At 46.2% G+C, this 27700-nt stretch overlaps 1 protein-coding gene across 2 annotated transcripts in view; it reads left to right on the forward strand.

Annotated features, from left to right (window-relative positions):
* SMC6 (structural maintenance of chromosomes 6) overlaps positions 1 to 27700 on the forward strand; it is a 2412589-nt gene that overhangs the window by 1604418 nt on the left and 780471 nt on the right. For both annotated transcript variants that reach the window (XM_069605927.1, XM_069605928.1), the window contains one exon: positions 15635 to 15805. In XM_069605927.1, the coding sequence (XP_069462028.1) occupies positions 15635 to 15805 (171 nt within the window). The remainder of the gene's footprint in view (positions 1 to 15634; positions 15806 to 27700) is intronic.

Below are 27700 nucleotides of genomic sequence, written 5' to 3' on the forward strand. Positions count from 1 at the left end.
CACTACTCCTAAGTATCCAAATCAGTGCACCCCTGTAACATTATCCATTGTTGATCATGGTCATATTCTGAAGTGTGATATCGGTTATCAATTTATTTATAAAGTGTGATAGATATATATTGTTGAATTGTCCAAATAAACCTTTTAAATTTGCAAAACAAACCTACTTCTTGGCTCAGTAGGGTAAGGGGGATTCTAAGAGTGGGGTTTGATACAAGGGTTGTCATCCAGAGTACTGAACTGGACATAAAAATACACCAATAAGGGTTTTCCTCAGCATCCCAGACTAGGCATTGACTTAGCTGTAGTGTTGATTGAATATCGCTTACAATATCCAGAAATGCCAGGCTGAAACAACTACAATTTGATGTATTCCACAGAGCATATCTGACCCCAGGAAGAATATCACGCTTCCCCAGAGCAAACATACAAAACCTGTACAAAATGTGGAGAAGGAAACACAGACATAGGCTACATGTTCTGCTGCTGCCCAACAATCCAAATGTACTGGCAAGAAATAGAACAACGCCTGCGTGTGGACAGGATGAAAGGCCAGGACTGGACAATCGAAGCTTGCTTCCTAGGCCGATACAAATATCTGAACAAAAACAGGGCAATGAAAAAGTTGATAGACCTGTCGTGGGCACTGGCCAAACGGCGAAAAGCAATGAAGTGGAAAGCCAGAGACGGGGTGAGCGTGGAAGAGTGGTGGAAAAATTTGAAAAGGTGGATTATAGCAGAAACCTGTCTGGTACGAAGCACTTAGATGGGGAAGGAAAGAAAGCTCCACAGACATTACATAATGGAATGCACTGGTACAAGGATTGTTCACTTCACCAGACAAACCCCCTTGAAACATATTACCCGATCGAAAAACAAGTACGAGACAACCAAGAGAGATAAAATGCTCAAAGACTACTAACACACATCATACTTAAAGACTCCTTGACCCGGGAACTTGCAGCTCTGAGAAAAATGACCTTGTGATACAGTTATTGTTTTAAAGTTGGGGTTAGGGAAGGTACTGGAGGGGAGACGTGAATGAGAACCAAACAAATGACAAAACCATGAACAAGACTATATTTGTTTAATTGTTTTTTGTAAAACTTCAAATAAAACACATAAAAAAAGAAATACCATATATTATATCAGATTTGGGGTTTTACCGCAACTGAAAAGTTTGCAACGAAACTTACTGATTGAGAAATGTACATAATGCAAAATTGTTTGTATGTTTCCCATTCGGTCATACAAGGTAAATCAACCCCAAATCCATAGAAACCCCCACCCACCGCCCACACCTGCACCCCCTACTTACCTTTCCTTCTGTCTTGCAGGTACCTGCAACACCAGTTCCCTTTCACTTCCTTGATTGGTAACCGGTGCAGCAGGGTGCTTTATTTTTTTGTATTGTTTTTTTTTGGGTCAGCTGCAGTATAGTATAGTGAGCGTGGTGTTGCGGGGGATAGCCTGCAGCTGTTCCGACCCAAAAAAAAACCAAAATGACCTACACCACCAAATAGATACTACAAAATGTCCTGCGAACATTTAATCAGTAGGACATTTAGTAGTATCTATTTCCGGTAATTTGGTAGTGTATGTCATTTGTATTCAGTCATTTTGACCGAATCCTCATATCATCTCTTCCTCGTCCCCTTATAACATTGACATTTCCAAGGGTCATTTTGAATTGAAGGGAAGGGGGTGGCAGTAACCTGTAACGGCTGCTGGGACTGCGGTTCATTGTGAAAAGGGAATGGGGGATACCATGCCTCACCCAAGGACATCCTCTCCCCAAGTCTCTTCCACCCAGGTGATGCTCTCTCGCATATCCACCCTCTTAGGGAGAATTCTCATTTATGGCCAATTTCCCTCACCTAGTGAGTCCCCCAGCAGCTTTGCTGGACTTCTGGAGTTTATTTTTTTCCACTTGGTTTGAGTGTGAGCTTTTCCCCCACTCTTACCTGTGTTTTGCCAGGTGTATTTCTCTGTTTTTGTGATTGTGGACTCTGAAGTACACCACTTCAGTAGCCCCCTTATTTTGTGTGTCACACAGCACCTTCAGTGCCGTGGCACAGGGTTGTCTTTGGACTTCCCCCTGACTCCATTTCTGAGGCTGACTACAGTCCCCCAGAAAAGGGTAAAGTTTACTTGGTCAATCTACCACAGATCCAGTACACCCCATCTTCCATGGAGTACTGAAAAGGGTTAATTCGTATCCCTTTTTTTCTATACCTCCTAGAGCATTGCTTCGCTCTTTTAACATTTAGACTTGGCTGGTGGCAGTGGTATCTACCCTAACTTTTCTACCACGATTACATTAGATAAACGTGGTATTGTTTTTGGCTATTATATTAGCCTCGAACATAAACCCGCTTCACCAAATACTCTTTCTTTCGTCTCCGGTTGGGTTTATTCGCCATTTCTTTTTGTTAAAGTCCTTCTTGTGTTTTACTTTGCGCGGATAACTAGGTTTGCCTTCTTTGTTCACCGTCTTTTGGCGGGCTTCTGCTCAGAAGCTCTCCACCAGGCGTCTGGGTGTCTAGGTGGGCTGAATGTGAGGGAGGGGTGTAGTCACCCCCTGCACAGGGTATCCTAGGAAACCCAAGTCGCACTTTGCCATGATTGGCTGAGGTGGTTGTCCAGGCTGGACAACCCCCCTGCTGGAAGATTGCCAGCCAGGCTGTGTAAATGGGGGTTTTGCGCATAAAAGGCAGGTCTCTTGGGCTGGAAGTCAGAGTCACCACTGGAACTACAAGGAACCGAAGAGAAGCAGAGAAGAAGACGGCTGCTGCAACTATCCCGTCCCAGTGAAGCCCTGCTGCAGTCCAGAGCTATCTACCCTTCGATGACTAAGAGAAGATCCAGTCCGGAGTCTTCTTCCCTTGAGCCTGGTGGGGATAACCAGCTCATCTTCCACAGCCGGAGGATCCTCTTGCTTGGTCAAAATCGCTGCACACTGCTGTGGTGGTCCGGATAGCCATCTGAAGAGCCTCTCCTGTTTTTAAGGAGCGCACCTTTTATTCACTGTCGCAGCTGCTGGCTTCATCCCTGCGTAGGGCAGACCCCTTCAGATGTCCTTCTTGCCGAAGCTCCAGGAACCGTGGGTCTGCAGGAAACTACCAGGAACAACTGCCGTGGCACCAGTGTCTTTCTTGAGTAAGGTACTGTGTCTGCTTTGAGGAGCTAGGGTGAATCCCTTTTCTCCTCCTCCAAGGCTTGTCCTTATCTTCCCTCCTTCTTATAACATTTGCTTCCTCTGTTGACAATATCGAAGTACTCCTGGCAACGTTTAATCTTGAACTGTCCGACTGTGTGATCCTTGACAATAGGAAACCGGTTCCACTTGACACTGGATCCGGCTTATTGACTCTTGAATTTCTGTCAACTTGTGTTCTCTGATTCTATCTGCCCTGACAGAAGTATTGCCTATGATTTTTGCCCCCAACTCTCTCTGGTTAACTCAGGTGCTAAGTGTGTTTTTGCCCCGGTAACATTTCCTGCCGCGGATATGCATATCTTTCGTAAGACCGAACTGTCATGACTGTCAAAAAGTGATCGCATGTGTATTCCAAGTAACATCTTTTGTTTCACAACACCGGTCCGTTAAAACATAGGGTACTTACCTTGAGTTATTCTGTACAAAGTGAATTGGTTGGTTGTAGTGTATTTTACGTGTGGTTTTGAATTAATAGAAGTGTTGTGTTTATAACAAATGGTTTAAAAATAAATGTACTTATATTTTCTTACCTGAAACCTTGAGTCAGTGTTTGCTTGAGTCACAGTAATTGTGGTCTGTTAGGGAGAATTCTCTGTTAAGGCTAATTTCCCAAACCTAGTGAGTCCCCCAGCAGCTTTGCTGGATTTTTGGCATTTATTTTTTTCTCCTGCTAAGAGTGAGACTCTTTTTCTCCCACTCTTAGGCATGATTTGAGTATGTCCTTTGACTGTGAATGTGTTTTATGGGCTATGGGGTATTTTACTCCATAGGGCTTCATGTGTTTTTGGTATGTGTGTTACACAGCACCCTCAGTGCAGTAACACAAGGGCGTCATAGTGACCCCCAAACATAGACTCCATACCCTTGGACTGACTACTATCTCCCAGGGCATGTAAAGTCACCATTGACTTTACTAGTCTCAAATTGTGAACAGAACCAGTACAAACCATCATATTGTGGAAGTACTAGTAGGGGTAATTTCGATTGCCCCTGTGTCTGTTTTCCAAGGGGGCACTGTCCAGTCCCCCCTTGTCGAGTTTCTGGCTGGTGGCAGTGGATACCACGCAAAATATTCCACCGGGATATTTCTTATGGGATTTTCCTATTGATTTTAAACGCACCACTTTTTGGTGCAATGTTAAAGATACCGCCGGGTTATTTATTTAATATTTATTCCCCGGTTGGGTCTTTTTGCCAGGACTCGGTTTTAAAATGGCGTTTGTGTTCGCCTCTGAAACTCTAACCCAAGTCGAGCCCTTTGTTCCACTTTTTGGCGGGCTTCTGCACAGAAGCCCTCCATATGGTGCCACTCTGTCTGGGGTCTACAGGATGTTTGGGAGGGGGATTAGGCACCCTGGACTGAGTTGCCTTGGCAACTCAAATCGCACTCTTGTGTGATTGGCCCAGTGGTGAGCCGCCCGGCTCACCACTTAGCATGTTTGAGTGACAGGCTGTTGAATGGGGTTTTTTCTGCATAAAAGCAGGGCTTTGGGGACTGGAACTTCAGAAGTCGCCACAGGACCTAAAGAATCCGAAGAGGGGAGAAGCTGAGCCATCTACAACGACGACACCACCTGTGGAGCCCTGCTGTACAAACTCACCACTTCCCCGACGACAGAGGAGATCTTCTTCCAGGAGAGTCTTCTTCCCTTTGAGCTGGTGGGACCAACCAGTTCACCTTTTTCGCCCTTCCTGGACGTCTCGTGGTCGAATCGTCCGTGCCAAGCACCCCGGCGGCCGGATAGCCACGCTTCACCACTACCGCGAATAAAAGGGTCGTACCTTTTAATTGGGAACTCCGCAGCTGGTTTCTTCCCTGGCAGTGCAACGACCTCCAGCTTTCTTCCTCGTCGAGATAATCTCTTCCTCTGGTCGAAGCCACGACTTGCACCCGCTGCCAGGAAGAACTGCCCCCGCTGGAGCTTTCTCACCATTTCAGCTACTGTGTCCCGCCTGGTCTCCCTTGCAACGGATTGTCCAAGGTGTCCCGTAAATCCTTGACCTTCCAACTGGGGTGACCTCAGACCTGCTAACTTTCCCTTTCTGAACTGATCCAACCTCTTTTTTACTTTTCTGCAAAGACTTTGAGTGCATTTCCACTGTGTGATCTTGGGCACATTCCGCCTTGCTCTCTCCATGAGTGGGCCTGGCCTATGAACTTTTGGCTCTACAGTAGACCCTGCCTTTCTTGACTTGCTGTGGTTTCTTAAGTGTTGGTACTGTGTTATTTCCATACTCTGTCTTTTCTCTCCCTTTTAAACAAATTATTGGAGTGCCATCTACGGTTATGCGCTCACCTCTGCTTTGCTAATAAGTGGGGTCTTAACCTAGACTTGTCAAATAATTAACTAGGGAGGTGTATATACTTATAGTGACTGTGTTTGAACTTGCTTGATATATTAGTGCCAGTGTATTTTCAGAAGTGTGTTTTTAAATAAATAATTATATACTTGTATACCAATGCTCTGGTCAGTGTTTGCTTGTTCTACTGTATTTTTGGCCCTATTGTGTATACTCTATATACTGCCTAACTCTTCTTGAGAGAAGTCTGACTGCTCAGCCACAGCCACCAGGTAAATCTGGGTGATGCAGACTGCTACCAATTGGGTTTACTGCTTACTCCTGTGGTCTTAAACTGTTTGCAGTGGTCCCTGAGGGAACTCCACAGGTTTCTGCCTAACATGGTCTCTTTGTATAATCTCTGCTACTGCTCATATACCCTTGAGATAAGCCTGGCTGCTCCGCTACTGCGAGATTAAACAAAAGGACCACAATTACTGTGACTCAAGCAAACACTGACCCAAGGTTTCAGGTAAAAAATAGAAGTACATTTATTTTTATACCATCAGTTATAAACACATTTCTATTAAACTTAAGTAAAAAACCACACGTTAAATATACTACAACTAACCAATTCACTTTGTACAGTAAGTCTCAAGATAAGTATCCTGTGTTTGAATGAACCGGTGTTACGAACAAAACATGTTACCGCGAATACGATTGCGATCACTTTTTGACAGTTCGGTCTACTAACTAAATCCGTATCCGTGACATGAAATGCTTCCGGGGCAAAAACACACCTAGCACCTGAGATACCCAGAGGGAGTTGGGGGCAAAAATCACAGGCAATATTTTGGTTAGGCAGACAAAATCGAGAAACACTCGGAGACAGGAGTTCAAAAGTCAAAGTGCCGGAGCCAAGGTCAAGTGACACCAGAGACCTGTTGCCAAAGATCACACAGTCAGACAGTTCACGATTCAACTTAGCCAAGAGTACTTTCGATATTGTCAATGTTTGGAAGCAAAAGTTATAAGGAGGAAGGAAGACAAGGGCAAGCCTTGAAGATGAAGAAAAGGGATTCACCCAGTTTCCTCAAGTAGAACACAGTACCTCATTTCAATGGTGCAGCTGGTGCCCTGGCAGTTGTTCCTGTTGGTTTCCCACAGACCCACAATACCTGGAGCTTTGTTGTGAAGGAAGACGTCTGAAGGGGGTCTGCACCACACAGGGATGAAGCCGGCAGCAGCGACAACGAATAAAAAAGGTGTGCTCCTTAAAAACAGGAGAGGCTCTTCAGGTGGCTATCCGGACCACTACAGCAGTGTGTAGCGATTTCGACCACAAAGGCGACCTCTGGCTGAAGATGATGAGCTGGTTATCCCCACCAGGCTCAGGGGAAGAAGACTCCGGACTGGATCTTCTCTTAGTCGTTGAAGGGTAGATAGCTCAGGACTGCAGTAGACCTTCACCGGGACGGGGTAGTTGCAGCAGCCATCGTTCTCTCCGCTTCTCTTCGGTTCCTTGTAGTTCCAGTGGCGACTCTGACTTCTAGCCCAAGAGACCTGCCTTTTATGCGCAAAACCCCCATTCACACAGCCTGGCTGTCAATCACACAGCAGGGGGGCAGCGGCCTGGACAACCACCTCAGCCAATCATGGCAAAGTGCGACTTAGGTTTCCTACGATACCCTGTGCAGAGGGTGACTACGCCCCTCCCTCACATTCAGCCCACCTACACACCCAGGCGCCTTGAGGAGGGCTTCTCTGCAGAAGCCCGCCAAAAGACAGTGAACAAAGAAGGCGAACCTAGTTTGCTGCGCAAAGTAAAACACAAGAAGGACTTTAACAAAAAGAAATGGCGAATAAACCCAACCGGAGCCAAAAGAAAGACGATTTGGTCAAGCGGGTTTATGTTCGAGGCTAATATAATAGCCAAGAACAGTACCACGTTTATCTAATATAATCGCGGTAGAAAAGTTAGGGTAGATAACACTGCCACCAGCCAAGTCTAAATGTTAAAAGAGCGAAACAATGCTCTAGGAGGTACAGATAAAAAGGGATACAAATTAACCCTTCCCAGTGCTCCATGGAAGATGGGGTGTACTGGATCTGTGGTAGATTGACTACGTAAAGTTAATGGTAACTTCACCCTTTTCTGGGGGACGGTAGTCGCCTCAGAAATGGAGTCGAGGGAAGCCTAAAAAACAACCCTGTGTTACTGCACTGAAGGTGCTGTGTAACGCACAACAAAGAAGGGGGTCCTGGAGTGGTGTGCTCCAGAGCCCAAGATCACACAAATAGTAGAAACGCACATGGCAAAACACATGTAAGAGTGGACAAAAGGTGTCCACTCTTACTAGGTGAAAAAAATAACTCCAGAAATCCAGCAAAGCTGCTCGGGGACTCACCAGGTGAGGGAAATTAGCCCTAGAAGGAGAATTCTCCCTAACACATAGTAGTAAAGGCTTGTACCAAAGGTGAACTTATATTACCACTTGTAGTCTTAATTGTGTCTAGTGGTCCCTAAGGGCACTGCACAGGATTCTGCCTAACACCAACCAGTTCGCCAATTACCTTCCAGGACCTGCCTTGGTCGAATAGCCAGTGCCAAGCACTAGGAGACCGGATAGCCAGGCACCCGTCCACCACGACCGCGATTTAAAGGAGCGTACCTTTTATCCGTTTGGCAGCACCGCGGCTGGTTACATCCCTGGGCAGTGCAGTAACTCGACCCCTTCTTCCACGACGAGAGCCTCTCTTCCTCTGCTGGATCTCCCGAACTGCAGGAACTGCCAGGAACTACCGCCACCGCAGGAGCCTCTTCCACTTTTAAGGTACATTGTTCCGCCAGGCCTCCCTTTTCGTTGGGTACTGCTAAAAGTGTTTTAAATCCTTTATTTACTTTCTGGCTTGGTCGCCCCTATCATCTAACATTGTCTTTCACCTTCTGCAACCGTCTTTTCGAATCGTTAAACAAAGACTTGACTGCAGCTACTCGAACATTTTGCTCCTGGGCACTTTGCCCTGTACCACTGACTCTGGCACAGGCCTAATGACTCTGGCTAAATCTGCTACAACTGCCTTCTCTAGATTGCTTCTCACCGAGAAATGTGTTGGTGCACCTAACTCTTATAACCACCTTTTCCTTCCCTCTTTTTAAACTTGTGAAGTGCCATTCTGCTCGATTTTCACCTCCGTATTGCACATGCTAAAGTGCTCCCTTGCCTAACTTGTTCACAATCTTCTTGGGAAGTGTTGCTGGTGTGTTAAAGAGTATAACTCTGTATAACTTGTCCTTTCCCTCCCTTTTGAGAAATTGTTAGAGTGCCATTTTTGCTTGGTTTTCACTGTGCCATTTTGCTCAGTTTTCACTCTTGCTCAAACTTGTCTACAATTTAAATAGTGAGTTGTGTATACTTTTCTTTACTGATTTAACTTGCTTTTATAATAGTGATTTGTGTGTGAACATCAGAGTGTGTAAAATAAATATATATATTTTTGATACAAAGCTTGGTCCGTGTTTCCTTATTCCATAGTGTTGTAGTCCTAATGTGTAAACCCTGAATACTGCTCATCTCCCTCTTGAGATAAGTCTGAATGCTTAGCCGCAGCTACCAACTAAATATTTGTGGTACAGACTGATACCAAAGGGGATTTATTGCATATACCTATAGTCATAATCTTCTCTAGTGCTCCCTAAGGGAACTGCACAGGATTCTGCCTAACAGCAACTCCTTCCCGAGGAAGCGCCCAATCGGGAGGAACCTCTCGGGTTCTACTACCAGCACACGCACAAGGCTAGTCCAGCTACTAGCCTCACGGCCGAGGGGTCGTCAGATCCTTCCGGAATCAGTGCTGAGGGACCGCAAGGTTCTTTTATCGGGTGTACACCCGAGGGGCAATGCACTAGTACCGGCTCAATGTCAGAGGGGGCGCCTGCATGCAGCACTACCAGCGACAATGCCAAGGGCGAAACTCCTTCCAGGCCCAGACCTCAGGTGCTCGGTAGGCGTCATGCTCCACAACCAAGAGTCCTGGAGGAGGCCCGGCCCAGGGAGCCAGGCACCATGACTTTGGCACGCGGCTCGACAAAATGGCTGCCACACCAGAAAACATGGCCGCTCGTCCGATGCCACTCCTAAGAACAGAGCAGGCGGGTGAACGAGTTTCATGGTGGGACTGGTGGCAACCAGGTACGTGGCCTACGGTTTATCCATCAGCTTTATCCCTCAGGCCAGGTTTCTCCTGCTACCTAGACAGAGTGCGCTCCGGCCCTAGCAGCCCCCAGCCACTCGGTCAATATCTCCTGCCTCCTCTTCTGCCTCCGAAGACAGGTTCTTTGCAAGGAATAAGGTGGTCCAGCAGACTCACCTAGCATTCCTACCTAATGTACCCTCTGCTTTTCACCTAAACGAGGAAATGGTCTTACCTACGTTCTTCGCCGACCCCAAGGACGAGGCTCAAAGAGTCTTGCACTGTCTGGATGTCAGACGCGCTCTGAAATTCTATCTGGACAGGACCAAGGGCTTCCACATGTCGGATGCACTTTTTGTACCCTTTGGGGATTCTAGACCCGGATATCGGGCATCCAAGGCATCTATTACACGATGGACGGTTGCAGCCATCAAGGAGGCCTATGTGGGGGGGGGGCCAACACAAGCCACTGCCAGCCAACATGCATGCTCACGCGATCAGAGTCAAGGCCACGGCCATCGCCTTCCAGCAGCAGGTTCCGTGGCAAATCATAAGCAGGGCGGCTACTTTGGCCACCCTTTCAGCTTTGTGTAAGCACTACTGTTTGGATGTCGGCTCTAAATCGGACGCGGCCTTTGGTCAGGCAGTTCTAAGGATCTTATTTGCTTAAGGAGGGTCTCCTCTCCATCCAGGGGCTACATTCAGTTGTAATCGCCCATGCAGTATGGAGGAAAGAGGACGGGATGTAAGAGTAATTATGAGTTACTCACCAGTTAGTCCCCTTTCCTCCATACGTCCCACCATCCTCCCGCCTAATAATAATGGCAATTAGGCAATGTTAAATATTGTCGACGCGTCAATGGGGACTGCAGAGTGGCGCTTGTGGGCCGGGTCATTGTAGCGCATGCTCCCAGGGCAGTGTTAGGCAGAAATCTGTGCAGTTCCCTCTGGGACCCATGCAAATGATTTAGGACTACAGGTGTTTGGCAGTAAACCCACTTGGTAGCAGTCTGTACCACACAGATTCACTTGGTAGCTGTGGCTGAGCAGTCAGACTTCCCTCAAGAAGAGTTAGGCAGTATACAGAGTATTCACAATAGGTCAAGAGAACACAATAGAACAAGTAAACACTGACCAGGGCTTGGTGTAAAAGAGAGAAAATTATTTATTTAAAACCACATCTAGAAAAACACACAGCCACTAATAGTAAGCAATTCAAAAACACGGTCACTAAAAGATATACACTCCCTTAAAAGAATGTTAGACAAGTCTTAAGTAAAGCCCCACTTATTTTCAGACAGCGGTGAGTGCTTAACGTAGATGGCACTCTAATGATTTGTTTTTAAAAAGGGAGAGAAAAGCGGAGAATAAATTGAAACAGATCCCAACACTTTTTCACGAACACAACAAGAGAGGAAGGCAAAGCAACACCGTGAATTCAGAGTCAGTAGGCCGGATCCTCTTTAAGAGGATCAAAACGAAACGTGTCCAAGGTCACACCGGTGCAGTGCACAAAAGTCTTGTAACGGTTCAAAAAGGAGTTAGACCAAAGAAAGGGACCAGTTAGAGGGTCCAGGCGGCCAGCCCAGTCCAGAAGGTTAAGGGGTTATTATTACCTTGTAGCAATCTTTAGAAAGGGAGGCCTGGCGGACACGGTACCTTAAAGTGGTGAGAATACTCCAGCGGGGGCAGTTGTTCCTGGCAGCAGATGCAAGTTGGTGCTTCGTCCGGGGGAAGAGAGGAGCTCTTCAGGGAGGAAGACAGGAGTCCGTTGCACTGCCAGGGAAGAAACCAGCCACAGAGTTTCTCAGGTACAAGGAGCGGTCCGTGGATTCGCGGTTCAGTGGTAAGTGGCTATCCGGCCGCCGGGGTGCTTGGCACGGGCAGTTCGACCACAAACCGGTCTGGGGTGTGAAGAAAGGAAGGTAAACTGGTTGTGCCCACCAGTCAGGGGAAGAAGCCTCTCCAGCTGGGAGATATTCTCTGTCGTCGGGAAGTGGTGAGTCGGTTCTGCAGGGCTCCACCGGTGGTGTCGTCGTGGTAGGTCGGCTCAGCTTCTCCCTAGTCGGATTCTCCGGTCCTGTGGCGACTTCTGAAGTTCCAGTCCCCAAAGCCCTGCTTTTATGCAGCATACCCCCATTCACTCAGCCTAGCTGTCAATCAAACATGCTAAGTGGTGAGCCGGCCGGCTCACCACTTGGGCCAATCACACAAGAGTGCGACTTGAGTTACCAAGGTAACTCAGTCCAGGGTGCCTAAACCCCCTCCCATACCCCCTGTGGTACCCAGACAGAGTGGCACCACTTTTGGAGGCTTCTGTGGAGAAGCCCGCCAAAAAGTGGAACAAAGGGCTCGACTTGGGTTGGAGTCACAGAAGAGAACACCAACGCCATTTTAGATTCGAGTCCTGGCAAAAAATACCAACCGGCGAATTAATATTAAATAAATAAACCGGCGGTATGTTTGAGGCTATGAGAATTAAATAATTAAAGTTGGTAGCCTCGAACAATGGGAAAATCCCATAGGGATATATTTGCGGTCGAATATAAAGAGTAGTATCCACTGCCACCAGCCAGAACTCAATCAGGGGGGACGGAGATGTGCCCCCTCGACTAACAGACTCCGGGGCAATCGAATTACCCCGGCCAGTACGTCCACAATATGATGGTTTGTACCGGTTTCTGTTAATAATTTGGGACTAGTAAAGCCAATGGTGACTTTACATGCCCTGGGAGACAGTAGTCAGTCCCAGGGTATGGAGTCTATGGTGGGGCGTCACTGTGACACCCCTGTGTTACTGCACGGAGGGTGCTGTGTAACACACATAGAAAAAACCACATAAGACCCTATGGAGTAAAGGACCCCATAGCCCATAAAACACATTGACAGTCAAAGGAACACCATAAATCATGTCCAAGAGTGGGAGAAAAAGAGTCTCACTCTTGGCAGGAGAAAAAAACCAACTGCAGAAATCCAGCAAAGCTGCTGGGGGGACTCACTAGGTTAGGAAATTCAGCCTAAAGAGAGAACTCTCCCTAACAGGCAGTAGCCCTGCGCGCATCTAAATTTAAAGGGGAAGGTTTTTCTGGTGAAAAAGGTTCCGTCTCCTGTCCCTTGAAAGGGATGCCCATGCCTTTGGAGGAAAGGGGACTAAGAGTACATAAGTCACTACGGTGAGTAACTCATAATTACCACTAGGTCCCCGTTAACAAAAAAACTGGAGATTGACCTGTTGTATGCCTTTCACCAATTACCAGGTAGCTAGGAGATGGTATCGGGGGTTCTTACTTTTCCTCTGGGTGGGGCTTTGCAGCCTGTTGACTCTGACTCTATGCCCCAGAAGTAATGCCATGAATATTTGTGGAACAGCTATTCATTGTAGTTTTTTTACCTGTATCGTGTCTGGTACAGGGCAGTCAGTCAGTGTGAGGAGTCATGGCGTTCATGGCATTAAGCAAATGTTGTCTATGAAGTGGGGTTAGGCTAGCGGAGTATTGTGCCCCCTTGTGACCATGCAGAGACTCAAATTCTTGAGTGTTCCTATGGATGGAAGTGGAACGAGGGAAGGTGCAAATCCTCTAGTGAATCTTTTTCTTCTCACTTCAGTTTGGCACAACCAATCTAGCATTCATGCTTCCTATTCCTGAGCAACCTGCGCCTTCAGCATAGGTAAACGAGATGCCAATATTTGCCACTGAGTTCTAATCCAGCTGCCGTGCTCAATGTCATTATGCAGGACCTACCTTGCTGGTTTGTTCAATATGTCCAATGTACCCCCAGTGCTGCATCACTGGGCAGTACAGACTAAATGCAATCTCATCAACAGTCACTTCTGGCTTAAATCCCAAGTTCTAGGCTTCAATCTGTGCCACCATTGTCCATTATCAGAGCTGGTAGAGCAAGGCCGGTCCTGCTGTACTTATTCCTTTAGTTACATCCACCCCATTCCCGTTGTACCCTTGATCAGTGCCCCTTTGTGCTCCACATCTATTATTCCACACTCTGGACTTGTAGCACCTCATATCGCAGCAGCCGATCACTTCTCTGGTATGCTTTGACTCCCTCTTTGGCGGAGTAGGAGTTTAAATGTGTGTCTCCTTAATGGATTCCTTCCACCCACAGATTCATCATATTAGATATGTATTCTCAAGCCTCTGTCTGGTTTCTTAACTGTTTCAGCCACAGGGGTTGTACTGCAATGCTGTCTGATGTTTGCGCTCTTGAATCCAGATGTGACGTCAAGCATGGTGTATATATATAGCCGACTGTACCCCATGATCTCAGTTTCTTTTTTACACTCACTCTGCGCACGGAACACTACTAGCTCTTTAGCAAATTTCAAGTCCTGAAGGATTTATGGTAGGCAGGTATCCGTCTCCGACCTCAAGAAGGTTTGCGTTTTCCCAAGGCAGTATAGACACATGTAACACTACTATCAGACCATGCACTCTCCAGGGCTCGCTCAGAGCGTTACTGCAAAACATTTTACCTTCCTCCATGCACACTCCATCAAAGTCACAGACTTCAGGGCCTTAGGACAAGATAACGCTGTTATGCAAAGGGCAGCCTTGCTCTTTAGAGAGAGATTGTATGGGCAAGAATCAGGTGAGATAAGTGTTTCTTACCCCCCAGTGACACTTACAAATGTCACTTCTTGTTGTCGTCCTCAAAAAGGCAAAGTCACTACTGCCCAAGGGAGGATGATACCTCAGCGGAATTGACACCTAGTATACCTCACTAGTACCTCCACTTTGAGGTCGTGGGTGGAATTCAGGTGTCGGCTGTTTAAAGTCTTTGGCAGTGCCATTCTGGATTTGGCACCAGTTGTTGAATCTGGGCCCACTCTGCCTTCTGAAACCGGCAGTGGCACCGCCTCAGGCAGCAACCGCTCACATTCCACCTCTGTTCCAGACCTACCCTTGGAGCCTACTCCCTACCATTGGGCTCAGCCTACTGGCGCCAAAGCTAGGGCACGGCCTTATATGGGTTTTGCTCCGGCGCAAGCAGACACCTTAATGTACTCCAGCTTCCAGCACCTATATTTCCTCATAAATGGGACAACTCGTCTATGAAGGTTCTAACCAAGTCTCAAATGGGCAGAAACCCTTGAACTCCGGAGAGGTGGAGGACTTCCTAGTGGAATTTTATAGTGAAGACAAGATGAAGGTCTAACTGCGATGGCTTCTATTTTGCAGGACATCAGTGGTTTGGACTCCTCACCAGAGCTTGACTTCATGCACGCCTCAATTTATGGGAAGCCTGGTGTCCTCTTTCAAATTACAATTGGCAACTCCGTGGACATACTAGAGGAGTTTGCCCTTTCAAAGTGAGTGATCCATTACATCCTCATGGACATTTGGGAACCCCTTTGTTTTATTTAACTGGCCAGTTGCCGACCCTGTCAAGATGTTGTGGTTGAAGCCTGCTTCACTTCTGGCTGTTGACCGAGTTTTTGCCAAGGAGCATTGCTCTGCTCCCACGGAACCGTTTTTTTTTTTTATTTAATTTGTTTTTTATTTTTATTTTTTTGTCGGTTTTTTTGTCCAGCCGCACCACCCTTGTGAGCCTGGCGAGTCCGGCTTCCTCAGCCTCTGAATCCGGGAAAACATGGGTAAACTGGGGGCTTGTTGCACACCTGGTTCCATAATACTATGCATGACATCAAATCACAGTCATGGGCGCCAAGCACAATAAGCTGAGCTGATGCTTAGTTTTCTTGGTCCCCATGACTCGGAAAACCAACTTTCAAAAAGCCACACCTGACCCTCCCCAGAAAGGGACAAACTTTAATGTGACTTAAGCACCAAGGACGAGTTATTCTTACAGTAATACTCAATTAACTATTGCTAACTAATGCAGTAAATCATCATGATGACAAGTCTACTATTGGTTATGTAGTGTATATGTGACAACTAATTCTCAAACTTTAAATGTTAACAGGAAGAAGAAGCCCAGGATAACAAGAACAAGATGGAATCGGTTAGAAGTGAAATGGAGCGGGCAAGTGAAAAAATGCATGGATTGAAACAGTCGTTAATGAGTTCTGAGCAAAAATATGAGGAAATCAAAGGTAAAATCAACTTGGTAAACGAAGAAGCTGACCCAGTGAAGGTGAGGACAATGTAAATTTTTTAAACCTTTATAGTTGCGCAATAACAGTAATGCTTATTCATAGACATGTGCATATTATCTATAGTAAATCCAGTTTCTTCATAAACATACAGTCGTAGCATTTGCTGGCGACCCTTGCCACCCCATATCATATGAGCCCCTTGCATGCAGTATACCTTTGACAGTATGTGTGCTGGTGAGAAACCTATGCCCTCACTTCCCCCGCGCCTTTCCGTTACACCCATTTAGGTAAGCTTATTCAGCCCCACTGCCCCTGATTGTTTGCACCTAGCTGCCTCCTGTCATTTTCTCAATGGGCTTAAACGTCCTTTGGCCCTCTGTTTGGAGAGGAGGTTGCATAAATCTCACTTTGCACATGACAGTATAACAAGTCTTTTAGCCAGCCCTCCCCACAGGGACAGCCCCACCCATCCCCCCCTCCCCCTCAATGTTAAGTACAATAATGTAGTCCCACTGTTGGATTTTCCTCTAAGCATGGATTCATCCACAGCAGCCATAGTTTAGATTTTAGCGCTATCTCACCTTGTTTCTTACCCCACCCCTGCAGAATATATACACTCTCTAACATTTCCATGCTAATTGAAGAAAATCGGCTCCTTCTGGAGCATGCCTGGCACCTTAATATTGTTACTCGTGGATATAGATGTAGGTATATGGTATATTTGGTGTAAATATTTAAAATTGATCAACTGTGACGATTCACCGGTTCACCCTCACTTCTCCCCAGGGGGGAAGCCGTTTCCCTTGAAGCTAGAGAGGTGCCACCACTATCCAATAGTCCACCTAGGGATGATTTAATGCGGGAGGACCTCATGGGGAGGGGCTTCCCTTCTGGGAAATAGGATGGTCACCTAGGGTACAGCATGTTTAACAACGTCACCCCCAACCTTCCTTAACCCCCCTCTTCCATTCCAAGCCTCTCCCTTGAGAATAGACCAATGGATTACTGTAGTACTTGGGATACAACCAAATCAGGAAATACCAGGAAAAAGAAGAGCGCAGTAGACATGAAGGTTACTGATTGTGCTAGTACTGGTACAAGGTGGCACAGAGGAGGCACGGAGATCAAGGTGTCAAAGGAAACAAAGTACTTTGACAATCTGTAGGGCGGGACTGGAAACAATGTATAAGAGGAGACGATGGACTAAAGAATTTTTCAAGTCCAGCTGGGAGAAGCAGCAGAGTCGGAGGCTGTCCCGCGCAGCGGTTTTGATCCTGGACAGCTGACCCGAGGAAGAGAACGATGGAGGCCGCCGGCGATCAGCTGAGAGAGTCATCCTGGGGTCTCTCTGGAACAGACCCAGGCAAGAGACAGAGGAGAAACAGAGCTCAGCCGAGCTGCACGCCAAGACGCGATGGTGCATTGAGAGAGGAGAAGAGGAACCTGGAGAGTTGGAGAGATGAACCTCCGTCCCAGGAAGTCCCCGAGATGTTCCAAAGCTCTAGTGAATATAACTGGTGGTATGAGAGACCCAGAGGAGACACAAGGGTGCAAGCAGGGCAGTCTCAGGGTATTCTCCCTCGGCACGTGAGCAGTGGTACGGCTGTTGGCCTTAAGATGCGTCAGCCGTACTTCCAAACTAATCTTCCTCATAGCAATGGTAGAGATAAGCTCACTGACCACCAGAGAAGGGTCTTGGTGTCATGATGCCTACCCCCGGAGCACCAGGCCAGGCACAGCACCCCCGGGAGCAGGCATCACGTCCCCGGGTAAAAGCCCAGCGGCCCTTTATAGGGGCTCTTTGGACTCTGTCCTGGCGCCGTTGGCGCCAGGCTCATGTTGGACATCAGTCCTGGCGCCATAGGCGCCAGGCTCATAAGGGGAAGTGTTTGGTGCACTTACCTGAAGCAGACCATGCTGCACACTCACCTGATGCAGACCATGCTGCATGAAGAACCAAGCCAAATGAGGCTCAGGAGGGACTATTTTTCTGAAGGAACTATTTTGTTACTTGGGTGGGGCTGTGGAAGAATACTCACCTGGAACTTCTTCGAAAGCTATTTAAGCCACGCCCGGACAGCCACACGTGCTTCGCGTTGTTCTGCATCCCAGCAGCTGAACGCTCACCGTGTCTGCTCCTGCACCTGGACTCCAGCCACGCCCGCCTCGAACCTGGAACACCTGTGAGGGAATAAGAGAAGAGAAAGGTGAAAACCAAGAACTTATTCAACCTTCTTACCTGCATCCGGAATCTTCACGCCAGCATTCCTGAAAGAAGACTTCCATTTAAAAGAACCGCGTTGCTCGCTGCAGTGCCGCGCTTCACTCGCCTGTTCCCGAGACGCCGCCCGGCTCCATCGCGGCTCTCAGCACCAGTCGCCACATCTCTGCACCTAGGGGAGAGAAGAAGAGACAAAAGGAGAGCAAGGGAACACAAGAGGAAAGCCGAATTTTCAGCCATATTACTTACCGGCTTTTCTTGGTGAACCATTCCATATCTCGGGTCGGCGCCGCATCTTTGGCAGGTACCGCACCCCGGCCCCTATGGGGAAAGGACAAAAGACATTACTGGGAAATTATAAAGACATTTAGAGGGGTCGCCCTCATCACTAACTCACCTGATTTTACCACCGGCAATTTAACCCCTCAACGCATCACCTTTGTTCTGCACCTGAAATAAAGGACAGAAAAAACAACATAAAAGGAGGCTCACACTTGAACTTTTGCATCTTCATACTTACGGCGTATCGCTCAGAAAAGTCAAGTGGATGTGCCAGCGCCATTCTGGAAACCAGTGAAGTAACTGGACGAACGCGCGCCCCTGCACCAGAAGCAGGATCATCCTTCCAAACCATAAGAAGGATATTCCTACAGGCCAGACAAGCAAGATTTGGGGGTCCTGTTCAATCGGTGGTCCGAATTCTGCGCATCACGCTTGAAGAGGCCACAGCAACCCAGACCAGACCAGCGCCTCCGTGGGAGCCAGGTGAGCGTTACACTTGGACTCCAATACAGGTGAAGCAAGCATCCGAGGACATCTTCCTCATAGCAGCAGCAGACAAAAGCCCAATGACCACCAGAGAAGGGTCTTGGACTTGCTAATAACACGAGAGTGTGGAAAAATAAACATCATGATTGAAAGCTAAGGAAAATGACTCTCAAACACCAGGAGAATTAGAGTCCTTTTCCCAGGGAAAAAACTAAAGCCTTTGGAATATACTGTGCAGGGTCGATGATGCAAGGCAGACAACTGTTTGATTGTTCAAAACATGCCATTTTATGAAAGTCAAAATTATATCAAAATGCCTCACTATCCCTACTCTGATGATTTCCCTGCCTAACAAAACTAAAGGGAAACACTGTAACGCAAGATGTCTATTCCCTCGCACAAAACATCAAATACAAAAGAAAATATATGGCAATTCAATTCACATCAACAATGATATTCACTTTCTTGATAACCTTTTAGCAACCTTCCCAACTCCCTTACCCAGGATTCAAGTTGTATTCAACTTCAATGTTCATCAAAAGAAAGAGGGAAATCCACGTAGGTAGCCAAGTCTCAATTCAGTTCTTGAAGTTTCAATGTCAAGATAAAGTTTTGTTAACTAAAGTTCCAACAACAACAACAAAGCTCTTCTTCATGGTGAAGCAAAGACTTGCCACTTCCTCCAAATAGTATCAATGTTATTCCCAGCCACAATGCTTTGCCACCAATTCCAATTATCCAAGAAGACTTTCTGCATTTCAAAAGGAATAGAACTTCAATAAAAGTTGGTGAAACACTAGTCTTGGTCAACAGTTATTACATCTTCATTCACAAGATTAGGATTCACAATAAGTATATTTGTCAGGATGACTTCACAGTGCTGCTTCTACTTCAACAACTTCACTTCTGCTAGAGTTTGCCATGAGGACATTCTCCTTTGCCTCATAGTGATCTACTTAATTTGTACTTTAAAGTCTTGCATCTACTGACAACCATCTATACCACCAGAGCTTTAGTAATTTGTAATTCCACCACAACTTCAGTACTTTGTGACTCAAGACAGGTTCTGACAAGATTCACTTTAAGGCACTGCAACACCTTCAAATAGGAAAGGCGCTCTTCCTCTGAATATCTCTCCTCAAAACTGGCAGCCTCTTTGCCTATTGTCTTTCTGCTACTACGACAGCTTTGGTATTTAGTCATTTATAACAGTTTTCAGGTAGAACAAGGTTCACTGTTGGGCACTTCAACTCCTTCAATTAGACCAGGAACTATTCCTCTAAACAGAGGGGGCAGCCTTTGTCTTTCTTGTCTGCCTACCGCATCCACCACCACCCAAGATTGCCTTTCGGACCCACTTCTCAAACAGTCTTTGGCAATATAGGTTGTATCAACTTCCAATAATATTTACAAGTAGCCAGGTTTCCCTTACCCCAACTTGGCCTTCACCTCTTTGCCAACGTTTCGGTAATAATTTCCCAGAAGCCTTGGTGCAACTCTCTTGGCTTCAGGTAATGTTTGCACACTTGTAACTTAGGCAAGGTTGAACTTCTATTGGGCTCACAGTGATTGTTAGACCGTTTTCTGGCTTTGATGTCTTAATAATGGAATACTCTTGGCTTATGCAATGCTCCCCAACTGCAGATACAATGTTTAAACACGCAACTTCTTTTAGGAACAATTGTTTTTCATGTTAATAAAGAGATACCGTTCACTCTTCACTTGGAAATCGAAATTAGGCACACACAACCACTTCTCAGGTTTTTCAAGGTTTAAATGTTCAACAATGCTTTCTGCAACCTTTGTTCTGCTTAATGAGACACGCAACCAATTCTTAAGTTCATGGGTTTAACAGTGGCTTTCAGCAGTGTTTGCTTTCACGCGAGTAAAAAAGATAACTCCAATCACACAGGAGTGCTACTTTTTCTTGTTCTGTTGTTAGTAACTCAACAAATAACTTCTACTTGCCTCTGCTTCTACGCAAGTGAACATTTAAGCTGGTTACTGTTACCGTCATTGCTCATGCAAGGAATCAGAACGCCAGGTTTGACTCGCCGGCTTCTGTAATCCTCTTTCCACGTGTTGCACAACTTCTACTGCTTCTGCCTCACTTTGGACCACCACACTTCTTCAATGAAGTTGTCTCCGGTCTGGCTACTCGATTAAGGAGTCCCTCTAGCACCTGAGACCCGCGGCTTTGCACCAGCTCCGCCTCAGTCTCTGACACGTTTCCTGTACGGCAACCACTATAATCAGGCTCACATTGGGAAAAGCAGCCTTCCTGCACGCCTTCTGCACTTAAGAGTTTGAGGGAACAGGACCCTCTCAGAACAAGCGGGTGAAATCAGCTGCATCCATGTTCCGGTGTCCCTCTGGTTCTCCCAATGCTGTGCCTTATTCATTCTGCCTCTGCTACTACTACTACTACTAATACTACTACTACTACTGCATTTACAGTTCCAATGCCTCCTAATTGCCTGCACCTGAGGGGGCCTTTTATGCCTTCCATGTTCCTTCAGGTGTGGGCTGTTGTACTCTATCAGTAGTCTAGCACGTAAGACTAACTCTTCACTCCTCATCCTCGTCCCCAATACTTGTTATGGAACTTGTAGTCCTTTACAAACAAAATCAGCTCTTTTAAGCAACTTCTTGATTTTAAGGGGGAATTTGTCATTAGCGGAAGACAGTTTAATTAAGGCAATATTTCTAGATTCCTTTACATTCTGCCTTTGGGAATAAGGAGGATTTGTATCCTAAAGTACCCTACTTGGTCTTTCTGGTGTTAAGGTTTGTTCAAGTTTTAAGGTATGTGTGCCCAGAGCCACAGAGCTTGTAAGGGGTTCAGATATGTTAAAATTACAATAAGCAATTACATGCTTTGGCAACTTTAAAAGGTTCTCCATTTTAAAAGACCAATACCGCGTCTCATCCCACGGGATCTCCTCACCACCCTGCGCCTTGTCTGCTCCCAGGTGATCCTGCCGCAGTACACAGCCCCCAAGGTCAGCATCAGGAACCGCCTGCCTTTCCCTGGCCACCTGTGATGAGACTTTAGGTAGCGTTTCAGTGAAGGATCCGTGGAATTCTTCATAATACTCAATAGACGCCAGGGAAAGGGAGTCATTCTTCTGGTCCAGAAAGTATAGTTGTACAAGGTTTGTTGGAACTACAAGCTAGGGGAAGGGAGCCATTCCCCTTGGCATATTTTTGCCAGAGGACATTTTCTGAATATCACCCTTATACCAGGAAATGGGAGTCATTCTCCTGTGGAATGAACTTTGTGTAAGGGATAGAAGTAGGTTGTGACACACAGCTGTTGAGTTTGATTTTGACGGACATTCTGACAGATCCTTTAGTATTAGTTTGAGAAAGGGAAATCCTCTTAGACGATAGGGATAGTTAGGTTTTCCTTTAACTATAAATAAGTGTATAGCAACCATCATGCCACCCTTGTGTCCGCTTCCTCGTCCTTGCAACTTCTGTTGTGTGTGTAATGAAGCCCTTCACTTTGTTTATATATTTTCGATACTAGATGAGATCTGTCATCTCAGATGACCAAATATTGTGTAAATTCTTATTCTGTTAGTTCTTTGGGGTACCTAGGAATGTATTGCTTAAGTTTTATTTGAGTCTGTGCGTAGAAATATTGTTAGTGCGTTGACCAGGCCTTTTCTTCACATATGATCTATTGTGATGTACTACCCCGTCTCCCCCCTAAGCCCCCCATGCACAAACGGATCACCCAATGTTGCTTTCAGAGCCCAAAAATTGTCCTGGAAGTTTATTTCATATGTAATGGGCAGGTCAGATGCATTAAACAGCAGCAGGGCTGGGGAGTAGGGGATTATAACTGGTTCACTTCATAACCTGTCAGAGTGCTGTCCACATTGTGTACCACGGTTTCCCCTTGCTTTTAGGGTTGTTAGATGACTACGATCTGGGGTCCTCCTGAGAGGTCAGGCTTGTTGATCTTTCTGTTATCAATTGCAGGATGTGTAAAACCTACATCTGGTGACTGCAAATGAGATAAGACCATCAGACACGGAGGCAAGTATAAACAACAGAGTTTATTTGCTTCAAGTGGACCCAGGTTCTATACAATAGTCGTGGAGAAGTGAGAAATTTACACAAAGGAAATAGCGTCTTTTATGCACCCCAGTTTACATGAGTTCTGCTGTGCTTACAGCTTCCTGCTACGTATAGGGTTTTCTGTGAAAACATACATTTGTCAGTGATTTCCTGCTTGTAAATTCTAACTTTCTGACCTTACAAGACAACGGACTGTTCCCTCTGAAAAAAGACATTCCCACTGCTTTTATCTTTGTTTTCATGACCGACGGTTAGTGTACATTGGTGTGTCTTAAAGTTTATTTAGAGTAACCCTTTCCTGGTAAATATAGAACATCTCCTGTCTCATAAATGATTAGTATGTGCATTTGTGAGACCCACGCAATTAAATAGCTGCAGACAGGATGGCACCCCCGTTTATCTTATCATGCCGGATCCTGGTAGTTCAAGACCCAAGGCTGTATAAACAATGAGCTCATCATTCTTTGCAACAACATTTCTGTGCATCAAACGTATTCCTTCCAGCTCCAAATAGGACATCGCAAAATAGAATGGGTGCATGAAACAAAAAATGGAGGAGCTTAAGGCTAACCTGAATAAATGCATTTTCACAGATGTTATTGTGCTCCCTTGTACACTATGCCCTATATCGAGTCTGGACTGCAAAATAGTAAATTTATAAGTCTGGGACTATGAGGCCACCAAACTCATTGCAATGTCAGTCTATCGTAGGATATGCAGGGGCATTGTTTGCCCATAGTAATCTAAGTATCATGCTCTTGTTTATTTTAAAGTATCAGGTTGGGACGATGATTGGCACATTTTGATATTTGTATAATCATTTGGGCAGTATTATCATTTTGGCAAGTGAAACTCTGCCTATAAATGGTAAAGGTAGCTGTATCCACTTCTCAACTTTGTGCTTGAGATCTTCCAATATTTTGATATAACAGCCAAGTAGTTGATTCTATGCTCTTGCCAGACCAACCCCATGTCTTCACTTGCCTTCTACAACCTCTGGAGTTGGTGGTATCAGTTCTGATTTACTCCATTAAATCCTCCTGCCTGATATTGTCCCAAATGTGTCTGTCTTTCATGATCAGGCTTAAATTGATTTGCGGATGTTCAATATATAGCGGTATATCGTTTGCATATAGGGATTAGATTGTGGCATTTTCTGGGAGCTGTCTCCCTCATTCTTCATGTACTTCCCTGAGGAAGCAAGGCTGCGGCTCTATAGCTAAGGTGAAGGGTAGAGTGGAAAGGGGGTTATCCTTGTTTTGGTGTCAAGGGCAGCCAAGACTGTGGAGACCTTTGCTTTGTGGTTGTGCATCACAGAAAATAGTCTCCATAGGTTGTGTTGCTTTGCTCTACATGGATACATTCCAGTTGTGTTGCTTTGCTCTCCATGGATGCATTCCATCTGATCTTCTTTCATCAAGTTTGCCATTAATGTGAGAATGATAAGTCGATTTGCTAATATCTTTGCTAACATGTTATTATCTGTATTCCCAAGTGAGACTTTACTTCCTGTATGACTTTAAATATTCCTCTGGCTTTAATAGCAGGATGACCATCGTGGTTCTGGTCGACTGGGAGTATGTGGTCACATATTGCTGCATCTTATAGATTTTTAAGTGCAGGGTTAGGGTGTCCGCATATGCCTTGTAAATCTAGGCTGTAAGGCCGTCTGAGCCAGAAGCCTTCCCATTAGCAAGAGACTTAATCACGGTTTCCAATGGATTGTCTCTTCCCACGGATTCCTCATTTTAGATATATTCTTGCAGCAAAGGGCACTTTGCGGCATCAAGCCGATGTCCCTCGACGGTTGCCATTCCTGCATCCGGACCGGACATCGATGATTGATAGTATAAATATCATGCACTGCACCTGTTGCCTCAGTTCTGTTTTTCCGCAGGCACAGCACGCTTTCGGAGTGGTGCGACTCGCCTCAGTGAATCTCTCAATTAAAGTCATTTTTATTAAACTTCATGACGACCTCCAGAGATGGGCTTCAAGAGATGTGTGGACTGTCACTAATTCCCACAGTAATTGTCTCAGGCACCTTTGCGAATAACATGAGGTCATCAAGTGATGACTAGCAAGGCCTTGAAGGAGAATCGATCTAAACTCACCATATATCTGTCGGTCTCCAAGTCTCTGTCTTCCACACTTTACAAAAGGAAGTCTTCTGAAGGTAGAAGCTCCACCGAACATGAGTCTCCCAAAAGACCCAAGAAACGATCTTGACACTCCAAACGGTCAAGATCCAGAAGTGATTCCCGTCACTCTTCCTCGTCTAACAAGTCGAAGAAACAACGCCATCGTTCCTCGTCCTCTGACTCCTTTCCGGGGAAACGTCCGGGACGTTTTACTGATGAGACCACTTCTGAGAGCGAATGGGAAAGGTTCAGCGAAAAGATGACGGAGGCCTTTTCGAAGGCAACCTCTCCTGGTCCCTTGAAAGAGCCAGAAAAGGCTGTCCAACCTACATAGTCGTCCAGAACCAGCAGGGAATCTTACAAAACTTTGTCCCGAGTGTCCCAGAGCCCGAGTCTGACGACCTCAGGGATGTCATCTCGCGTAGCGTCTACCACAGAAACGTCATCAAAGCAAAAAGTGTCAAAGGACTCGGAGTCTAAGGACCCTTCCAAGTCGCCTTTGGAGACAAGTTTTAAACCCACATATAAGACTGATTTCTTCAGGTGCTTTGGGTCCATCTTCGAGGAAGAGAAGGAGGAAGATAACATACTCTTCCGGTATGAACATTTTGCAACTCCCAGTGTTCCAGAAGAGTTGGTTCTTGGCCCAATCCCTTCTTGAAGAGCTAGCCATTTGTCTGAACGAGCAGTGGTCTGGATACCTCTCCTAAGGTGGAATTTGACGCTCCAGACATTCTCTCACCCTAATGCGCCCTATGAAACAGTCATGAATGGGGTGATTTTGAGTTGGGGTTGTCCTGCTACGGACAGTACCCAGGGCGACCACACAGACATTTTGGATAGGCGCCCTGCGAAGGAGGCTGTGCTGCCCTTCCAGACAGCACTTAAAAAGCATCTTGTACTCTGGCGAAAAACAGCTGTATGGCATGTAATTTCCCAGGCGTCTGAAAACATTCCTGGAGGGGAGATGAGAGATGGTCTTAACAATCAACAGTGATGGCAAGGAAGCTTTCTGCCAGTCCCTTCCATCAGACCTCGATGACTCAGACTATGTCAGCCGGTCTATGGGCTCGAGTGCAGTAACAAGATTGGCGTGGTTACGCAAGTTTACTTTTCCCCCCCAACGTCCAATCATGCTCCTGGACATGCCCATCGATGGATCCAACCTTTTTGCACCAAAGGCAAAAGGCTACAACAGCAACACCACCCTACGCAGTCTTAGAGAGGGCGTTCCTTTCATTACTACTTCTAGTGGAAGAGGCCAAGCTACCCAGCGAGAACAAAGGAGGTTTACACATGTTCCTAGAGGCCGTGGAGGAAAAACTGCCCAGGAAGCAACCTCCTCATTGCCCTCTGCCACATCCCCAAAACCTCTATGAGCACTTTGCTCACATGAATCTGGTGGGAGGCAGGTTGACCCAGCATATGCAAGATAGGCATTACAATACTTCAGATGCATAGGCACTACAGACAGTGGCCCAAGGGTAGTCTCCATATTTCTAGAAAGGCCCCCAGATTTCCTCGACTGAGCAATCTCTTCAGGAACCAGATTTGCTCCTTCTACAGGAGATGCATTCCCTTTTGGAGAAAGGTACCGTGGAAAGGGTACGTGTAGCGGAACAAAGGTAAAAAGAAACTCTCCTGGAGACTTGCGCCAAATCAGGTAGTACGTAAAATTGTTTATTCAGCACAATTGAACGACCGCCTATGGTGATTTCAAATTGTTATTTCATCACAACTACTCAATTGCCCTCTTATGATATCAAATCAGGGCGTACACATATTCCTTACAACATATACGTCCAAACTTAGTTGCTAAATAGTATTCTGATTGACTTCCTGGGATAGATCCCTTTGCAGCGTATTATCCGGGATGATTCCGCGTAGTTGTTTCGAAGCGGAACAATACCAGGGTTGGTACTCCACCTACTTTCTGGTTCCCAAGAAAGATGGAGGACTGTGACCCATCTTTGACCGGAGACGCTTGAACAAGTTTCTCCGGAATGACAGATTCAAGATGGTCAATCTTTCGAGATCCTCCAGGCCCTTCAGCTCCAGGATTAGATGGTGTCACTCGATCTTCAGGATGCTTAATTTCATGTGTCTATACATCCCAAGCGCAGAAAGTACCTAAAATTTGCCATTTGCGGTTCTCATTATCTGTTTTGAGTTCTGTCTTTTGGGCTCCTTTCCGCCCGAGGGTGTTGACCCTCGGGCAGAGGTAATGGCGGTGGTGGCAGGGAATCTGAGTGGAGGGCTTCACATCTTTCCCTACCTAAACTATTGTATGATCAGGGCCCCTACTGCCGAACAAGCTCTGGAACATCTTAAATACACCTGCCACTCTCTCCACAATCTGGGCTTCTCCCTCACCTCCTATAAGGTCCAGGTGACAACTTCCCAAAACCTTCAATTCATTGGAGCGGTCCTGGATGCTTTCTAATGGAAAGCGTTGCTTTCCGGGTCGAGGGCTTAACATATCTTGCAGATGGTAACAATATTTTAGAGCACGCGTCTACCGGCATTCGTCTTTCTTGGGTTGTTGGGGCTCATGGCAGCCAGAAGGTGACCTGATTTATCATTCTGTGCCTTGAAGCCTGCACCTTACTGTCCATCTATCTCACATCACTGTTAGCTAGTTCATGGAATTCATTCACCAGGTCTTTTATTTATAAGTGTTTCGTTCTCTCTGCATTTTGTATAGTCAGTTTCCA

The sequence above is a fragment of the Ambystoma mexicanum genome, chromosome 4p (genome assembly GCF_040938575.1).
Source record: "Ambystoma mexicanum isolate Mex_15411 chromosome 4p, UKY_AmexF1_1, whole genome shotgun sequence".
Taxonomy (NCBI): Eukaryota; Metazoa; Chordata; class Amphibia; order Caudata; family Ambystomatidae; genus Ambystoma; species Ambystoma mexicanum.